The sequence below is a fragment of the Mizuhopecten yessoensis genome, unplaced genomic scaffold, assembly GCF_002113885.1.
Source record: "Mizuhopecten yessoensis strain PY_sf001 unplaced genomic scaffold, ASM211388v2 scaffold716257, whole genome shotgun sequence".
NCBI classification, from domain to species: domain Eukaryota; kingdom Metazoa; phylum Mollusca; class Bivalvia; order Pectinida; family Pectinidae; genus Mizuhopecten; species Mizuhopecten yessoensis.
The window spans coordinates 407,811-428,007 of record NW_018480026.1 but is presented as its reverse complement, the minus strand read 5'-3'; the positions used below and the strand labels follow the sequence as shown (position 1 = coordinate 428,007).

General features: G+C 36.7%; 1 protein-coding gene across 1 annotated transcript in view; it reads right to left on the bottom strand.

The window, feature by feature from the left end:
- LOC110442388 (tumor necrosis factor receptor superfamily member 16-like) overlaps window positions 1-18,138 on the bottom strand; it is a 46,965-nt gene extending 28,827 nt beyond the window's left edge. Inside the window, exons 1-2 of the mRNA XM_021485972.1 lie at window positions 17,992-18,138; window positions 6,752-7,262 (exon numbers count right to left, since the gene is read on the bottom strand). Coding sequence (XP_021341647.1) covers window positions 6,752-7,262; window positions 17,992-18,033 — 553 coding nt within the window. The 5' untranslated portion in view covers window positions 18,034-18,138. The remainder of the gene's footprint in view (window positions 1-6,751; window positions 7,263-17,991) is intronic.
- Window positions 18,139-20,197: the final 2,059 nt, after the last annotated feature.

Genomic DNA, 20,197 nt, shown 5'->3' with positions numbered 1-20,197 from the left:
ATGCTTATTAGTATCTACCGACATTCTTGCTGCGCCCATGTAGAACAAGCATCCAACTACCAGCATCCGCATCAAAGTATTACGTCACAAAAAGAGAATGACGTCATTGTGACCTCATACGGGATACTTTTACTATAACATTCCTGCTTCTTTAACCTATGGAAAATGCTTCTTTGTGTCGAATGTACCTGTTTTCTGTAAATCAAGTTGTTGACAATTTTGTTTTGTTATGTTTAGAAATATGCAAAAAACAAGACGTGTCTTACATGGTCAATTTCTTATATGACACACCTTAAGATGATGTGGAAAACTATTACAACGATTCAACCATTTCCTTACAATTTTATATTAAGAAATTACACGCGGTTTCGTCATCTTTTGCTTCGAGTTCACAAAGCTGAGTCTTTGATGTCTTTATAAGATATCCCTCTCTGCGTTTTCCTAAAAGTGATTGACGTAACGTCATCATTCACCACGTAGTGATTTTTTTCTTACAAATATGTGCAAATGAAATCAATTCCCCACACGTTATTATTAAAGCCATCGACATCAAATTATCCTCAATGTTGTGGGATGTTTTCAAATTTAAAGTAACGATATTATACATATTTTTGTCTCTCCATTTAGAAAATATCACCTTTTCCCGCCAAAACCAGTTATTTCGTTCACTCTGCTTATGCAAGAATTATGAAAAAGTAAATCGTTAAATAAATGCCACATCCTTCACACACAATATGTCGGAAAATTGAAAACGGATGATTAGAAAATTTACATAAAATGAAACCCTGAGATATTATTTATACGTATGCATGTTTTGTCTGTTATTGCGTGTAAAACAACAACCATAAAACTTTCACGAAAAACGTTAAATTTTGTTCATAAACAAAACAAGGAAATGACGTTCGAATTAACGTTTCCGACGCAAAACAGCGTAGTGTTACATGACGGCTAGACATGGGGAAATCAATGCTGTGCAGCGGTGTTAAGACACATAATATATCTAAGTTATGCTTTAAAAAGCTGAGTCAGAGAACTTGCCAATGTATGTTTTTTCATTAAAAAAACCAGATGTGTCATTTCATTCGAAAGTCACAAATATGGTATTTTTCTTAAAAAGTCGCATTTTACGGACCGTTACATAACGGCTAGACACAGTAATATCTAAATTACCCAAATACTGTAGCTCCAATTTCTATAAAATTTTGCAGATGGTTTGAATAGATTAAGAACTTGCACCAAACCGAATACAGGCAAACGACATAACATATTCATCTAGAAATCATATTGCAAATGAACGGACATTTTGAACAACTAAAAACATTACACAAATGATACATGTGGATTTCCTGTATTTTTTGCAACTTTCAAAAATGATAGCGACTTTCAAGTATCATTTTATTCAAGAAAACATTGTTATATAGCTTTAAAGTTCAAACATCTGCAGAATGGACCCATATTTTAATTTTAAATATTCATTTATTTAAACGCGTAACCCGTTTACGTTACACATTACATTGGAGTAATGGAGAATTTTGACGTTATATTGATGATTATTACGTTGCACTCGAAACTTTTATATATTCTAATGAAATATTCAGGTAGATAAAAAAAATCTCAATAAGATGGTATATAATAACATATATATTTGATCCTTATTCAGATTTTATATAGCAATGATGTAGCGAAATCCGCGACTTTTCGTATGTGCGTCAACATCTGACGTTACGTCAGGAGACAGGGTATGTTGGCGTGCTTGCCTCCTTGTGATAGCGTGGATCTGATGCCGACTTTATAGTACTATCTCACTGAAATACCATGCCGAAGGCACCCAGCACAGCATTCCGCCCGGTCACATTATACTGACAACGGGTGAACCAGTTGTTGCCATTCCCCTTAATGCTGAACGTTAAGCAAGGAAAAATAACTACCATTTTTAACAATCCGTATACATTATGACATATTAACAGATGTAGCCTTGCTCAGGCCCCAGACCGGTTTTACTGGAAAGTGACAGCCGATTCAAGCATCTGCAGTTTTAAATGTTTTATGAATTGATTTAAACCTCTTTCTTGATATTCTCATCCTTTCCTCAACAGAAGGCATATTAGTGTATCATAGCACCATCGATAAATGTGAAACAAATTCGTTGTTGATTTTTTTCGTTTTGTTTATTTGTTTGTTGGTTTGTTTTGTATTTTTATTATCATTTATTTCTATTGTATTGATATTTCATACGTTTCTTTTTGTAATGCAAAATGAAATAGCAACCATATAAAACATTTAAAATTATTTGGCTGCATACTTTTAACAAAAAACTGCATTCCCTAAATGTTTAGCTGTGAAAACATCACAAGGTCTGTTAATTTTTACCATCTTAAGTTTTTTTAGAATGAAAACGTTCAGGCCCAAACGACCGGCACAAATACAATATACCTAACATTTGATTATAACATCAAAAACCTTTTTTCGGGATTTGTTTTTTTAATACTTAAACAAAAATCCGTTGATGTTTCAAGTCGAAGTTGTGGCTGAGCCTCGACCGTGAATAAGAGTATTATATGTAAAAGTGCGCCTCAACCGGGTCTCAGGACACGTTAGCGCATGCAAGGTATCGTTTCGGTTTACAGGGACTCTTGAAGTTGAAATTGATTTTTGAGATATTATGAGGCGTCCTTGGGTAGGGGATTAGTCTTGTTAAAGTCGGCCTAGAATTAGACCGTGTACCAAATGAACTGCAATGTATTTCATTCAGCGGAATGTGCACGTTTGCTACATGTCTTTGCTACAATATTCCAGTCGCAGTGATAGTTGTCCGCTGTGAAAAATATTCTCCTTACTTTATGTCATGGTGGGGCGATTTCGTGAATTTAAATTAATACGAGAGTGAACACTCGTTTGTTTCGTTCAGTTATTTTTTATTTATAATATTACGCAAAATTGACAGTGATGCAGTACCGCTACGTTTGTAATTTCCCCAAGAATAGGATACACTGAGAATGGTTATGACCAGCAGAAGAAAGCACAAAGGGAGGTAATTTAATTTTGAGTTGTGACTTTTATCTCATCAATGATATTTTTTTTCGTCTTAATAAAGTAGATGGTGCTGTCTTTTAACATGGTTCCGATAGCATTCTAGAAGCTTCATAAAAGGCCAAATAGATCATCAATGTGTTATAGACGCGGATGGCGGGGAAGGCGAGAAACTGTCACTCATACAGTCACGACATAGTGTTTCATAACTCGAACAAAAGGGAGGTAATTCATTAATTAGATTTTTGCCTGACCTGATCGATACGGGGGCATTCGTCAGTAAGTTAATCAACGGTTTCTTTAGATGTCGTAAATAGCATTATATGGGTGCCTTAATGTTCGAAGAATCGACTTCCATAAGTCTTTATAGTAAACCGCCGGCGGTCGTCTTTGATGTTCACTGTCAAGATTAACTGCAACATATGGTAATTGTGAAATTTTCATTTCATAACAAACACGGCACAATCTCCGTTCACAATGGAGGAATTAAAGGTTTACATTAGTGCAGATACACGTGTAATTCACAAGACTTTTATCCTAGCTGGGTACGGCAGTATTCCTACGGTAAAATAATGTAATGGTTGAGTGTGTCGAAATCATGTTTTCGATTGATTTCAATACCGCAGTGATCAGCTTTGTGGCATAGTTACTGAGTTGATGAATATTTGATATTATAACGTTCTCATCCAATATAATGCTGTCTATTGTGGGACATTTTTCGTTTCAATAATGGGAATAAAGATTTCGATTTAATTGAACATTGTTTCATTAGATACTTTAAAAAAAAAAATGTACAAGATTATAGAGTGTTACGCAAGTATTACACTCATTTCCCCATTTTATGTACCTAATTGATATAATTAAATATTACCTTTCTGTTGTACAGCCCTTACGAAGTACCAAACAAAAATACAGGTACAAACCAAGACCTATCACGTGAATGTTTTTTTCCATTCGGAACCGATAGGGGCTTTCCCTCATATCTATTGTGTTCGGGGACGTGACGTCAAATTCAAACTGGAACGAAAACTCTGCATTTATTTCGTCCTTTACGTTAATAGCTTCATAAAGTACGTTGTGCATTTATATTCGATATCAGGGTAAATTAGCACGCACTTTTTTTTGGGGGGGGGGGGGGGGAGCAAATATTATTACAAAGGCACAAATTTAAACTGCAATCGAAGTGTATATTTCCAAAATTTATTACGGTATGCAGCTCAGTTCGTGCCGTATATTCTATTATGCGCTGTACATGATGGAATATGTCTAAAACTTTGATGCAGGAAAACAAAACTCAAACGACATAGCAATAGGCCAACTGGAGGTCAAACCGTGTATTTATTTACTTCTTTGTCAAAGTTTGCGCTCAATAGGTGTCAGAAAAATATCGCGAAAAATAATAATAATAATAATATTCCCAAAAAACTAGTATCCTGTGTCCAGTTCTATGGAAATCAATTTAAATACCTTCAAACTATAATATTTACAACTGTAGTTAGTGTCAAGTTTCGTTAAATAATGCGTTTGTGTAGAGACAGAATTCGGCGATGTGACTACATGTTCCAGGTATCGTTTTCCCTTTTCAGAATCAAAGCTGAATTCCCATTTCTGTTCTATTAGACCAGGTTAGAAGCTAAAACAAATAGTGTGTCCCCAACACAACCATTTGGACCGTTTTCCTCTCCAAGTTATTCCTTCCTTCCACATGGTCACCCGTAGCTCTCTTGATTCGGCCGTTATCGAAAAACACGTAGATGTCATGCTGTCGTGTCCGAATGTGATACTTCCGCGTTATGGCACTTAAAAAACCTGAACGTACACTATACCACTTACAGCAAAACATGTACAATTGTATACTAGTTCATGGCATACCGTATGCTACATAAATACTCTTTGAATGTGAGAATGTGTTTTGTTGCCAATGAATTGTGTAAGGTGATTTTTGTATGTATAAAAACCCAACCCATGAAGGTAGGGGTAGGAAGGGGAAGCCGGAAAGGAAAGGAGGGGGTCGGTGGTTCTTTGAAATTCTCGTCTAGACCAGGGACGAGCGCACGTGGTGCCAAAAATATATTACCATAGTAACTATGAACCATCAGAAAACTTGACACGTGAATTCAAGTTCACATGAAAAGCTTTCATAGTGGTTTTTATATTTCTCTTACAAACACTGCTAAAGGCACGGATACAAGCGTGTGGAGTACCGATTCTCTTTGGCGAACCCTCATCAAAACGAAACACTACTTGTGCTACAAACGCCAAGCTGACTTTGTTTTTATTAAGCCTGCAAGCAGATACGATCGCGAGGCCAGCCGTTATAAACAGCATCTGAAGCCGTTGGCAAGGAGCGCCAAAAGATGAAGATACTTTGTGTAGAAACAAACCCTCGTTGTAATGATTTCCTACAGCACTTGATCAAAGCTTGGGTGTCTCTGTCGTGGTCTTGTGTCGGAGGAAGATGAAGGAATTAGTCTGAGATTAATTCGTGTTAGGACCTTGCTAAAGGCTATAAAATGGGCCTGCCAAACTTTGATTAAACAGATATGGTCTTCACCAAAGTGCAAGATACATTTAATAAAAAACGTAAACGAAATTTGCTTTTTTTCCCCTCTCCCTCCTTTTTTGCGTTGATATGAAGTTTTAAAGTCATCAATACGGACACTCGACTGTAATTAGTGATATCACGTTTAATAACTTGCAATAACCAGGGATTTCGAGGAATTTATATTTTGGAGGATATATGTGCGTGTGTATGTTACACTAATGTACAATGCTTCTTCTCTCGAAAATAGTATCCACTATAAACCTTTATTACATACTTACTAATAAATATGGGGGTTTTGTATATGCGACACGGCACAATTGCTCTAACCCATATTAGCCCTCGCCGTATCACACCCCAAAAGCCGTATCAGCTCCCGCCGTATCACACCCCAAAACCCGTATCAGCCCGCAAAACCTGTACCACACACCCTTTATATATTTTTTGATTTTCAATATTTCAAAAGAAAGATAGATCATCAGATAGTAGCTTTTATTAGTAAGTATGTAATAAACAGAATAAAACACGCCTTTTTCCATATCACACCCAGTATCAACCCTCGACCAATATCGGATTGATACTGCACAGGTGTGATATGGAAAAAGGCATGTATTATTCTCTATTTAACATACATTTTCTATCGAATGTTATCTAGACTACAGGCACCCGATAATGTGTTGCCTATGTTTGGACCTAAACTGACGTGTATTAGGCGTGTTAAAGGTTCATGTAGAACATTGCTGAGATGGTGTTTTTTTTACTGAGAATTGATTAAAATCCATTAAACCTCTAGTAGTATCACTCTGCATACAATAGTACAAGTCCAAAAATGCCCACTGTGACAAAAGCTCAGGTCTTTCTGGACTTAAGGGACAGAACTATACACAAAGATCTTTGTTATCTTTCAGGAAGCTATGGGAAAAGTGTTACATGTTGAATGGTGGCGACATTTATTATGAAGATGTTTCAAATTTCTGTGTATGTCTTTTATTCGTGAGGAATGAGCTTATCAAACATTAGACGACAATAATCACTATAACCAATCCGACAGGACATTTTAGGCAAAGAAAACAAAAACATTAGTCTGCAACCGAAAGTGAAAGTACAAGTACCGATCCCTGCCACGTTTGGTACAAATATGGCGTTGCGACTCCGTCACAGAGGCGCTTTGATACGTACCTGTACATTCTGTGTCCTGTTCCGGTGTACAAGCTTCTGTCTCCACCTGATTTCCAACACACTTAGAGCACGGCTTACATATAGATATTGCACTAGTTTTATCCGAGAACGTTCTATTACCGCATCCCATACACACGGAATTATGGGTACCTGTACAAGGTCGTAAAGCCCCGAATCCTTTTTTACACGAATCACATATTTCACATCCTTTCTTACTCTCGTCGTAATAGAAGTCTATATTACACACACAAACTGTGTCGTGGGTTCTATTACATTCCGTCACAATGTGTTCGTTCATCTGACAGGAAGTACAGGGAACACATATCTGCGCGTGCGCATTTGGTGACGAATACGTTTCCCCCAGAACACAAGATAGACATTCAGTTGCATTATCACGTGTACACTGATTAACCAATCCAAATCCTGGATCACATTTACTGCAACATAGATCTGTCGAATTTGATTCAAACTCGTCTGATGAACAACTCAATCCAGTAACCAGGGGAAGTATCTGAAATATAAGCAAATTTAAATAAAACTTTAATGTAAAATGTAAAAATATATGAAACGTTTACCGAAATCATTGTGAAACGGAGCATGATCTCCAAGATGTTAGTCAAGCTATTTAGAAGGAAAGACCGCACTACAGTCCCCTCATATGGCGAGATATTTTTAACATCGCTGATGACTTTTCATTATCGCATCAGTTTCATAAACAGTGAACATGTATATAGTATATAAAAAAAAATGATTCCAATCGACCTAGCGATAATTGTATCAATGCTTGTCCCTTCTAAGACTCTGCGACGCCGGGAGTCGAACCTGTGCCTATATAGGAATAAGTTCACTTGAATTGAATTTTTCCAGTTATCACACCTGGAATGCGTTAGCCAAAGCTTCGTCACCATCCCTTATATTAGTACAAGTAATGTATAGGAAATCGTTTGCTTGACGGATATACCGACGGATATACTGGGGACAGAAAATAGTAATTATTTCCTTGAGACGTATAAATAAAAAAAAAATAGTGAAAATCTAAGTGATGCACAGTAGATGTAACACTAGCAGGACAGTAGATATAACGCTAGCAGGACAGTAGATATAACGCTAGCAGGTCAGTAGACATAACGCTAACAGAACAGTAGATATAACGATAGCAAGGACAGTAGATATAACGATAGCAGGACAGTAGATATAACGATAGCAGGTCAGTAGATATAATGCTAGCAGGACAGTAGATATAACGCTAACAGGACAGTAGATATAACGCTAACAGGACAGTAGATATAACGCTAGCAGGTCAGTAGACATAATGCTAGCAGGTCAGTAGATATAACGCTAACAGGACAGTAGATATAACGCTAACAGGACAGTAGATATAACGCTAGCAGGACAGCAGATATAACGATAGCAGGTCAGTAGATATAACGCTAGCAGGACAGTAGATATAACGCTAAAAGGACAGTAGATATAACGCTAAAAGGACAGTAGATATAACGCTAACAGGACAGTAGATATAACGCAAGCAGGACAGCAGATATAACGATAGCAGGTCAGTAGCTATAACGCTAGCAGGACAGTAGATATAACGCTAAAAGGACAGTAGACATAACGCTAAAAGGACAGTAGATATAACGCTAGCAGGACAGTAGATATAACGCTAGCAGGTCAGTAGATATAACGCTAGCAGGACAGTAGATATAACGCTAGCAGGACAGCAGATATAACGCTAGCAGTACAGTATATATAACGCTAGCAGGATAGCAGATATGACACTAGCAGAGCAGTAGATATAACGCTAACAGGACAGCAGATATGACGCTAGCTGGACAGTAGATATAACGCTAGCAGGACAGTAGATATAACGCTAGCAGGGCAGTAGATATAACGCTAACAGGACAGTAGATATATCGCTAGCATGTCAGTAGATATAACGCTAGCAGGGCAGCAGATATAACGCTAGCATGTCAGTAGATATAACGCTAGCAGGACAGTAGATATAACGCTAGCAGGACAGTAGATATAACGCTAGCAGGTCAGTAGATATAACGCTAATAGGACAGCAGATATAACGCTAACAGGACAGCAGATATAACGCTAGCAGGACAGCAGATATGACGTTAGCAGGACAGCAGATATAACGCTAGCAGGACAGCAGATATAACGCTAGCAGGTCAGTATATTTGCTTCCAGGTCCGCTACCATGCTACCATATGACGCGCGCAGAACAGTACATGTACTGTACATGTAGATCTGTTCGCTAGCAGGACAGTAGATATAACACTAGCAGAACAGTATATACATGTAAATGACAGTAAGTGTAGTAAATCTAACACTAGAAGTGTTGATATAAAATGCAGTCAACATTTGCACAGAACACCGCCTACTCCACATGAAATGTTTAAAAATAATAAATATAAAGGGTATTTTACTAATATATCTGTTTGCTTGATCGACAGTCATTGATGATGTTTTTATTGACAGGGTACGCTAGACATAAAAGAGTCCCAAAGGACCTGTACAAACGTCTACTCTCAATACAAGCACTTAAGCAGAGTTTACGATACTTTCATTAACGACGGATCAAAGAGAATTTCAAAGGGAGATAACTTGAACTAAAGTATTAATTATTAAGTGGTCATGAGAGTCAGTCTGCTGTATCTCCTGTGCGTTTATTTCACAGTGACACGCACGCACTTCTCCGTCGATATCAATACTTGCATATTCAAGCTCGCTCTAGACGCTGACTATCTATACGCTGACATGCACAGGGGCCTGAGAAATAAGACGCGGAACGATTTTGAGACTTTTCTTGATAGGTACAGGTAGGTTGTTATTAGAGGTTGATTCACCTTGCACATGGCGCCTAAAACGTCTTATAGTGCTCTACAAACACCAGAAAACGTATCAAAGTTCATATTGTGTTTTCATTATAAGGTCCCTTTGTAGTAAAGTGCATTGTTGCTACACATAAAATGACCAATTGACGGACATCGTTTGATAGACCGTTTTGTATCTATCGTCATAAATATGTGTTTCTATGTGGAAGTGGGGCTACGGTATTTCGAACTCGAATAAAACGTTTTTCCCTTTATGTCGAATCCGTCTATGGTTCCAAATTCTTTTTTTTTTAAATGTATGTACGTAACTTAGGATATAACACGATGTTCCTTTTCCGATTCATATTTACAAATAATCATAATAGATGGTACATGTATAATGAATAAGGTGTTGGAATGATATATAATAAATGGGTATAATCAAATGGTAATAATGATTAATTATCCAACAAGCTAATCCAAATGAATGATTAATTATCCAACAAGCTAATCCTAATGAAACAGGTTGATAGAAACAATTCTCAAAAATAATTTATCTCTTAAATTGAGTGGTGTTTTAGCATCACGCTCGCGTCTACGGAGACAGTGATTCTGCGTGGTACAGTATATATCATCCTCGATATCCAGGGGTTTCGTTCATTTTCTCTGAGTGAGGGTAACCCCGGGATATCGAGGATGCGTATATGTAGTCTGGCTGTGTTGTTAAAGTGTCTATTCGGACTGAGTTTTAAAGATAACTCAGTTGTTATTTAAACTCCGTAAAAGTGCAGTTCTATGTGACTGTGTATATACATATGTATTGGAGTGCTATAACCTACTTCACAACAACTTGGTAAACAGCATTTTTTATTCTGTCAACTAAACGCAATCTCAACCATTGATGTAATGTCCAGCTTTGTAAAAAAAAAAAGGGGGGAATTTCATGAATAAAATTTCATTAAAGTATCAAATATCAAAATGTATTAAAAATGCATGATATGCTGATAGACTGTCAAAGAAATTTACATAAACTTGTATAAACTAAATATTATGTCCCCGTCTACTGGCCATTTACTGCATGTACTGCAGCATGATTTGTAACTCATCAACTACACATAAAAGTACATATTGGGATTGTATATCCGATAAGAAGGTCATGGTCACTTATTTTCCTTCCTGTGTGTACATGTATGTCGATTGACAAGGTCGACTTGACACACAGAGGTCATCAACACTTCGTAAAAAACTGTTCAGCTCGCATATCTTACCGTTTTGAATTATTACAATAAATCTTTTTTTTTTCAGTTTTCAATTAAACATAGTCTGACTATAAGACTATATTTAATTATTTAAATATATTATTACTCCTATAGTGAGATAACAGCTAATACAGGGATAAAAACACAATATATGTATGAACAAAAAGATAAGGCAACAGGCCAATCAATCAGAATATATATGAATTAAACTTATTTATTTTTAATAGAGACATATGACATTAACATTTCTGAAAAGAACATAGCGAGCGGTAACAATTACAATGGAATATAATATCGTTGTGTTTTTTTATGTTTTTTCAAATAGTAATTTTTCATTATCATTATAGCACATTGTATGAAGATATATGTATATTCAGAGACATATTTAAAGTCAGATTTATGTAGTTTATGATATGTGTCTCTGGTATATTCCATGCCAACTATAATATTTTAAAGACATGATTTATTTTTCCTCAATAACAATATCGTGAAACAATGAAGTTTGGAAATTTTCAACATTTTAATGTTTGTTATGAAAATATTTTTTGATTTGTTCTGATGAAAAATTCTTGAAAATATCCAGTAACATACGAATATCAAACTGAAATCGATTATCCTGGGTAGCCATTTGATAGATGTAGATTGTTGAACCCACAGCTAGCCATATATGTAGCAACCCTTATACAACAGCTGACCATCGTCAACGAATAATATCGGGACATTTATTTGTGACATTCCCTTACAAAAGATGGCCATGTGTTTTAAATGTACAACTCTCTGTGGTCGTTAATTCGCTGAGCCGGAGCGAACAGGAACATAGCATTAGTAAGGTAGGGCCGGTGGCGCTACGATAAACTCAGACTCTCACCACCTGGAACTAAATGTGTTTAACAAATTATGATGTTCTCTAAGTCATTTGTAAGAGATAAATGTGTTCGTCTGTGTAAACTCTACCCCAGGGTCATGCCGGGTCGATCACACTCAGGTGAGACTTCTGTTGTTCAGATACCCGTCTTTACACCTTACAGGTATTCACACCTTGAGCGGCGAACATCAAAGGAAAACACAGGTAGATTTGAGGTTTAACGACAGACTAAAGTGTTATTATTAGACAATTATCAAATTATAAACATCGCCAAAGGGTCGATACACACGCTAACAGCCACAAATGTATAAACAGGAAACAGGATCTGTTATTAACTCGAGTCATAAATTGTAGAAAACTTTTAAATGAATATATATATGTGATATACACACACTTTATATACAGATATACAGGTATGGTGACGTCAGCTCGTCCCTTTGTGCACCAACTCATTTGTAAGCCAGTCGCTTAATTATTTATTATTTGTTTGAAGCCTACAAGCAATAAATTGTCACAGCTGCAATTATGAAAAGTAAATATGTATGAATTCACTTTGATCTGCATCCTAGTATAAATATAGCATGTTGGTGCAGATACGCAAACAAACACAGGGACTTGTAAATCGGAAAATTATATTCATTACTTTATTATCATTCGTCTGTATTTAAGGCCATAAAAACACTGAAATGTTTGTTTTGAGATAGAAAAACATCAGTTAACCTTGGTTAAAGTCTTCTTCTTCAGTGTATCTTATACAGTGTCCCGCCGCATACAACATAGGAGGCTACTGATGTGGGGCACATGCATAATCTGCCAGTGAAATCGTTTTCCGGCGCATTTTTATTTATTTTATTGGAAACATGGACCATAATTGATTTTCCATCACCATTGCAACATTTGTGTGTTTTTTCTCTAATTCCTGTAAATACATAACAGAACCGTCCAGGTTAATTAGACAGTGACATAAGTGTGTGTGTGAGAGGTGTGTGTGTGTGTGTGGGGTGGGGGTGGGGGGGGGGGCTCTCTCTTACTGTTAGGTACATGTACCTCTGACACACGAACTTAAATATTAAGTCCGTGCCTCTGGAAAGAAACGTGCTTTCTTTCCTTTCCAAATTGTGACATCCAAGCTTACAGCAGCCTTTTTTATGTTGACATGAGTAGTACGTCATTGGATATCCGGAAAACGTCTCGAATTTCCAATTTACCAATCAGCTGTGTTTCCGGGGAAAATACTCAATTTTTCGTGTTCAATTGATCCAGAATACAAAGGATGTTTTCGATTTTTTTTTTTAATTTACTGATCGGTTTGATACTAACATATATTTTACACATCCATCCACTCGTGATAAAATGGCGATAGATCGTTTTGATATCTTGTAGTAGTGTTTGCTCATCAACAGAGTCTATTTCTAGACAGATCTGTTTCACGATTACAAATGTCGGCCGACAGATAACATGTAAATTCGGTATTATTCGTGACAATAAATGCTTTTCAGTGTCTGATCAGTGCCCGATATTTAAAAAAAAAAAAAAAAACATCCTTATCGGCTGAGTGTCACGTAAGTACAGAATGCCAAACTCATTTAATTAGTGCTTCATAGACAGCTAGTAGCTATTCGCCATAGCGTTCGTGATCTGACGGGGAAGTATTGGAGTCCTCCGAATTCATCGGTTTTGTTCTAAAAGTTCAAAAGAAACTTCCAGATTGATTGTAAAAGCTTACAATGCGCTAGTTGCATGTACACTTCATATCTTATCCACGCACAATTAAAATGATCAATGACGTCAATTTTCTTATTATCATTTTTCCTAAATATGTCAACTTAAATATGCAAATATTTAGTGAATCTTTGTTTGTAGACAATGGTAGAATCCTAATTAGATTTGTCTGTAAATGTAATAATTGTATACAAGATGAAAGAGCTACGTTGCGCTGCTGTTGATTTAGCCAGTAATGTGGAAGTGTCACTGCAAGTCAGTCAGTTAATGGGGATCACAATTATTCTGAATGTGAATCCCCCCCCCCCCCCCCCCCCCCCCCCCCCCCCCTCTTAAAACGATCACTGAACACTATCACGTGACCGGTATGACTAAGTTTCAGTGACATATTGATTCAATAGAACACGATTTTATGAAATAAAAAAATATTACATTTCAATTCCTCTCATATCTTTACTGACAGATAATGTATTTATTTCATTTCATTTCATCTCGTTTCATCTTTCCCGCTTTAGTGACGATGTTCGTTTGTAACGGGGGAAATTGACATCTGTTACATCGATTGCCGTTACGACTGAAGCTTTCCACGAACAGCTGTGAGCGCAGCTATATGGCAGTCCGCGGCGGAAATAGCAGTATTTACTACAGAAGACAAAATCTCGCATTCCAATATGAGAAGTCACAAACGCAAAAAGTATTGTCAGAGTATATATGAAATTAATAATGCTATATCTCTAATCCGAAATTCGTTAATCCAATAAATACTTATTTTGGACAATTTTTTGTAAAGAAACAAGCAATCCTTCACCCATATCTTTGACGCCAAATTGATATAATAATCCAGTGTTCTTTTATATTTATTATCCAGGTTTTCTCAACATCATGGCGGCCACTAATTGTGGCGCCTCCCAGTGGCGTGTATGGAATTAAGGGTGGTAATTTGAAAAAAAAATGTCTTTAATGAAAGGGCAATACTATTCTGTAGGATTTCGTTTTCAATATTGACTTTTCATGACTATAGCTAATCAATGATTTCGGGATGCACGCGCTAGCTCCATGTTTTGCAACCTAATGGGGCTTCAGAACATTCATATCAGTCGTACAGTAATCAAAACCATTGACGTTCTCGTCCACAAGGGAAATAACACCAGTTTAAATATTCGTAAATCAATGAATGAAGCTAATTGAATCTCCTTGGGGTATCGAAGTCAAGCAGCCCCGTGTGCATCTACGTGTTATCTCGTCATACGATCTTTACAAACTTTGCCTATCGGATTGGGAAATTATTCAGAAAGCGATATTTACAGAGCAAATATAAATAGTCTTTAAGTCAAAATTGGTAAAATTCGTCAAAATTGAAAGACATATTTAAACGAGTGTCATAAAACTTTACGAGGTGTAACAGAAAAGGACGGAAGAAATTCGCGATTTGAAAGAAGAACTTGAATGATGTCATAAAACCTATCGAACTATAACAAAAATAGACGTCGATATGTCCCACTTGACGAATGATGAAGCAGGCTATAGAAAAAAAATCTATATCGTGTATAGTTGAGAAGTCTTTTGAAGTAGAAACCAGTGATACGCATCAATGAACCCGTATGGAGATGCTGGCGGACAGCGTAATTACGCCTTATTGCTGATGAAATTTACATCGGCGCGAGCCCACCTTCGCTGGAAAAATGCGATGTAATTTAGATAACACTGGCAGAGCTTTCATGTAAACGCATTATTTGTTACAGTTTTTGGGCTAAGTTTGACGGGGTATTCCCTAAGCGATCCCCGTAACGTCTTCATCTCCATCTGTTTCTGAGTGAGGCGCAGGAGCAGATATATTAATATAGCTACCCATACAATGACAGCATCAGTAGCCGTCTGTATGCTGAACCACTTAGAAGGAGCGAGACCTCTCCATCGCGTATTAATATATCGTGTGTTTGATAAAGAACGCGCGAAAAGCATGCGGAAAGTCAATATTAAAAGATGGCGTCTAAAACCCGTGGCTTTCCGACGCCAATTTAAATTATATATCATATGGACGGACGTTATAACGGACAACATTGACTTTCGGACGGACAAAAAAAAGCGAAGAAACAAAACTACACGACTGATGACACATTTTAAATACGACCTCAAATTAGCACTCACTTATAACGAGATTGTGTGTCGATGTTCTCGTTAGTGATTCAGCACCGTCTATTAAATTTATTTTACTACCATTGCGAAACAAGTTCTCTACACTGTGTAGTAATCACTCTTTTAACCCGGATGGTAGCGCGCAGGGGGTTGTTTATGTGGGAGGATACCGGAATATCCGCAGAAAACCCAATTGATCCGGCAGCTGATCATAACCCATACCTTTCCACGTCCCACCGAGGAATCGAACCATGGCCGTTTTGGTGAATGGCGAGTGCGCTATCCACTGCAATACGCGATCACTCTCAACCATTTATATGGGACTGAAGTTCGTGATTATACAACTGTCTCTCACAGCCGATGTATATGTTACCAAAGAAATCCAAGCATCACAAACTTTCAGGGAAACGAAATTGAGAGAATTATAGTTTCAGTCAACTCTAGAGTAAGACACGTGACGGATCACAGAACGCATGTAATAGTGAATGTCCATTGAAAGTCTGCATTGCATGAATGTTAGTAATAACATTACAATGAATGCGTGGATTTAGAATATTGTACTAAGAAGGGTTGGTAGTCTGTGGGAATCCATGTGAGAAAGGTCGATTATACGATGAAATATTAATTCGAATGACGATATAAGTATGAAAGTTGTGTTCCGCAAAATTGAAAAGAAATGGCTAGGGTAGTTAAATCAAAGAGACCAGTAATATGACCATGTGAATTAGTAGAAACGCACACACAGATGTGCCTCATCGATATGTCACAATAGCAAACGGCTCTCCAGGAAGAAACACAAACACCATAATGAAATCAAACTACGAGATCAGCCGAAACAAATGGAATTCAAACCCCAACTGACACAACGACATCTGTTGTGCATGTTTATTTTAAGTATCCAAAAAAAATCCAAGGGGCAGCTTACTCTGCGTACAATACAAAACTTTGACAGTGTGATCGATACAGGGATGAGAATATAAACTTGTGCAAAGAACGGAAAGATTGAAGTAATCTTTTGTCTTTAAATAGCAGTATACGTTATATTGCGTAGTCATAGGTTTTGGGAAACAACCTGACGAAAGGAGAGTTGCAGATTAATTGTCAATACATCTCCTTGAACGTCACGAACTGGATTAATTACCACCTATACAGGTGTCATGCAAACATCAGCGTTCATACGCCATGAACAGCAAAAACGTCGTCAACTCCCATTTCAGTTAATTAAGTGTGAAATTTAGCCCCAAGATTTCGTGTTATAAATTATAGACACACGATCAAATTTGTTAACGTTTTTGTCCTCAACTGATCAATTGGTCAGTCTTGACCATATGTCCGGAGGCATTGTCTCGCTGTATGAAAGACTACCGCTCGTCTGAAGAACATCGATCTTATTAGATTAGGGTAGACTTCAAACGATGACTTGTTCGATCCACGGATTCAATAGAAAGTTTTTGTCATGTTATCTTGATTTAATTATGGAACAATCAAGATAAAAACCTAATTATGACACTACGGAAATATCGCCATCAATATCAGAAGTTTTGGTGCTTTACTTGAAACTGTATAGTAGATGGGCAGAATACATGTTCATATTTAAATTTTAAAAAAACAACACATGCAGCTTGATGCATTTAGCAAAATCATTAAAAATGTACGAAAAAAGAGTCTTGCAATGGTTTTTCGAAGTGATCGTATCCTGGCAGCACTATTGAGAAAAAAGAGCTTTAATATGCGAAACTAAAAAACAGTAGTGTTTTATTTTCAAAAATGTTCGCACTATTAACTTGTACTGTTTTATCGAGAAATCAGAATCGTTTTTTTTTTTTAAATATTATAAATATACTCAGAATCCATGACTTTGAATAAAAAAGAATGATATGATTTTGTACGTTTTGTCTTTTTGTGACGAATAAAGCATAATCAGGGCCTACTGTTATATCATGATTATCTGGTGGGTAGTTTTATTATGTAAGGGAACATAATGCATGCTCTTAAATTGTCAATGATTTCAAAATCTTCAACTTATCAATATAATCAGAGAAGATCAACAGTGTTTTCTCATACAAACTATATCGCGATGCCCGTCACATATACGGCTAACAAATGCTGATGATGTATTAATAGCTACGAGCACTAATAAGTAAATATAACGGCAAACACCATGTGTATTTTATAGATGGCTTTCTGGGTGAAAACAACGTGAACCTGCTGCTATAAGTCCCAGTTAAAAGCTGTATCGCTTTACGATCATAAAGAATTCAGTAGAAGTTACACACGTTGACCCTATTTGTAAACACACGTCCCCTTACCCCGTAGTAAAGACGCGTGGCCAGTTATCCGTGAAAATGAAAGTAGTTATACTACGTGCTTGTTGTGTATATAGATAATCTCTGTCCTACTGACTAGAAATTATATATATATTAATATAGGTATACTTACAATTCCCATTAGCAGAAGAGTTGTCGTATTAAAACTCTCCATATTGATGTGTGTGTTAATTCCGTACTGTCAGTTAATTGTATGTACACTGTTTTCATCACCTATCGAGTTATCAACACACTAATGCATACTAGCCGAACAGTTACATGTTTCATATACTTCGCACCGTACGACCGCGGCGCTTTTGTAAGCTGAATTCTGATTGGCCATTCACATCTTGTGAGTTTACGGTAAAACGATTTTATGCGGCCAATCCGTATCTGGGTTATATACGGGAGATTAATTTTTCTCATATGAACGAAAGGATTTTGAGGCAATACCACTTGGTGTAGAAGCGCAATGAAACGCGCGTATAGTATAGCATTAATGAGGCGATGAGAGGTGAGGGGGTTTTACACGGAAAGGACAATACAGCCGGGAGTAGCTAGATACATAATGTTTCGTATGGGTAAGGAACAGGATCAACGGGCCAGCTAAGACTCGCGGTAATACCACTATTTAACTTATTCACCACTTGTAATTTTGGAAAATTAGTTTTTGAGGCCAGGCACATTATTGGCAGCTGTCATAGAAATTTAGTAACATAATGAGAGACACTGTGAACCTGAACACGTGTGAAATATCCGAGGAATAAAGGGGGAGTAAGAAAGCTTCTAGTATGTGTAACGTAGTGTAACGGCCATAGACTAGGCGTTAAAGCGACACATTCCGTGTTTTTAAATTGAAGTTATGGAAAAAAGTTGATTATAAAATCTAAGTTTGAGATAAGCAAGTGAAAATGTCTATCATCACATCTAGGGGCTTAGTAGTTTCTTCATATATTTTGATGTTTTCGTCTTACATTTGAGTCGAAGTAACTGAATTGTCAATTATACAATTACATTTTGAATTGCATGACAACTCGGTAAACTCGGGGTCAGAATACATGCTACTGTAACTCAAATAATAGAAACTTTGATATCTCGATGTAAGCAGATGGCATAACGAATGCTAATGGGAAGACAAACTCAAAGCATGAAAACAAAACTAGAACACAACAGAAAATAGAAATCAGACACACGTATCCATGGTTACTAAGTTATGATGAGGAAACTGTATACACATATATTTGAAGTACAAACGCACTTTGAGTACAAAATATATAGTAGTCTAACTTCGCTATAACGAACTTAGACATCTCGAATGTTTCACTTTCCTCGATGTAGTTTAATGGATGGTTTGTAATTTTCGTTCAATGGAATAAATCGAGATAACGGGGTTTATCTGCAGTAGGTCAAGATCAAAAAATCGTCTGAAGTAAATCAGTATTTGATGTTCCAGAGGAGTAATTCGAGATAATGGGATTCGAATGAAAACAAATCGAAATAACGGAATTCGAATACGTTAATCGAGATAACAAAGTTAGTCTGCAGTAAAAAGAGGCAAAGGCGTCATCTGATGTAAATCGATATATTCAGTGTCGAGTCGAGTAAAGTGAGGTTACATGGTTCGAATTTAATAAATATACATGACGTTGTTAGAATAGAGTGATTCGAGATAACAGGATTCGAATGGAATCAATCGCGTTAGCGGGGTTCATATTAAGTAAGTCGAGATAACGAGGTTCACTATCAAGACGAAACAACAGTTTCTAGGTTCCAAAGACAGCAATTAACACTAAGTAGAGATTAGACAATTTCAAGTATTTTGTTGTATTACTTATTAACCAGCCGCAAGGCTGCTCATAATGTTGTCAATAAACACATAAAAAACAAAGTCTAAGTCATAACAATTCAAGGAGTTATTTTACATGTTTAGATGGGAACTCTCTTGAAAAGGAGATACATTTCTCAGTTGTGTAGTCATGTATCCTTAGTATCATTTCTGTTTCGCGTTCCCGTTAAATAAATATAATATAGTGGACTACATCAAAACAGACCGCGTCGCTTTAACGATTGACGATCGTAAAGTTAGAATACAAAATGCAATAAAAATATAGTTCACCTTAAATGATATGTAATGGGACTTTTGGAAGCCATCGACAGTCAATATATGAATAATAAAAAGCCAAATAAATTTCAAGATGACTCGGAAGGCTAACTTGAGTAAACGGTGCAGCACACAGACTTGGCTTGTGTGTGCGAGTACTGACTGCATATTCTAAACATTAGACAACTTAATGGGCTCCGTTTCTCCGCGTGGAGTTAATTTCAAAGGACTAACATCA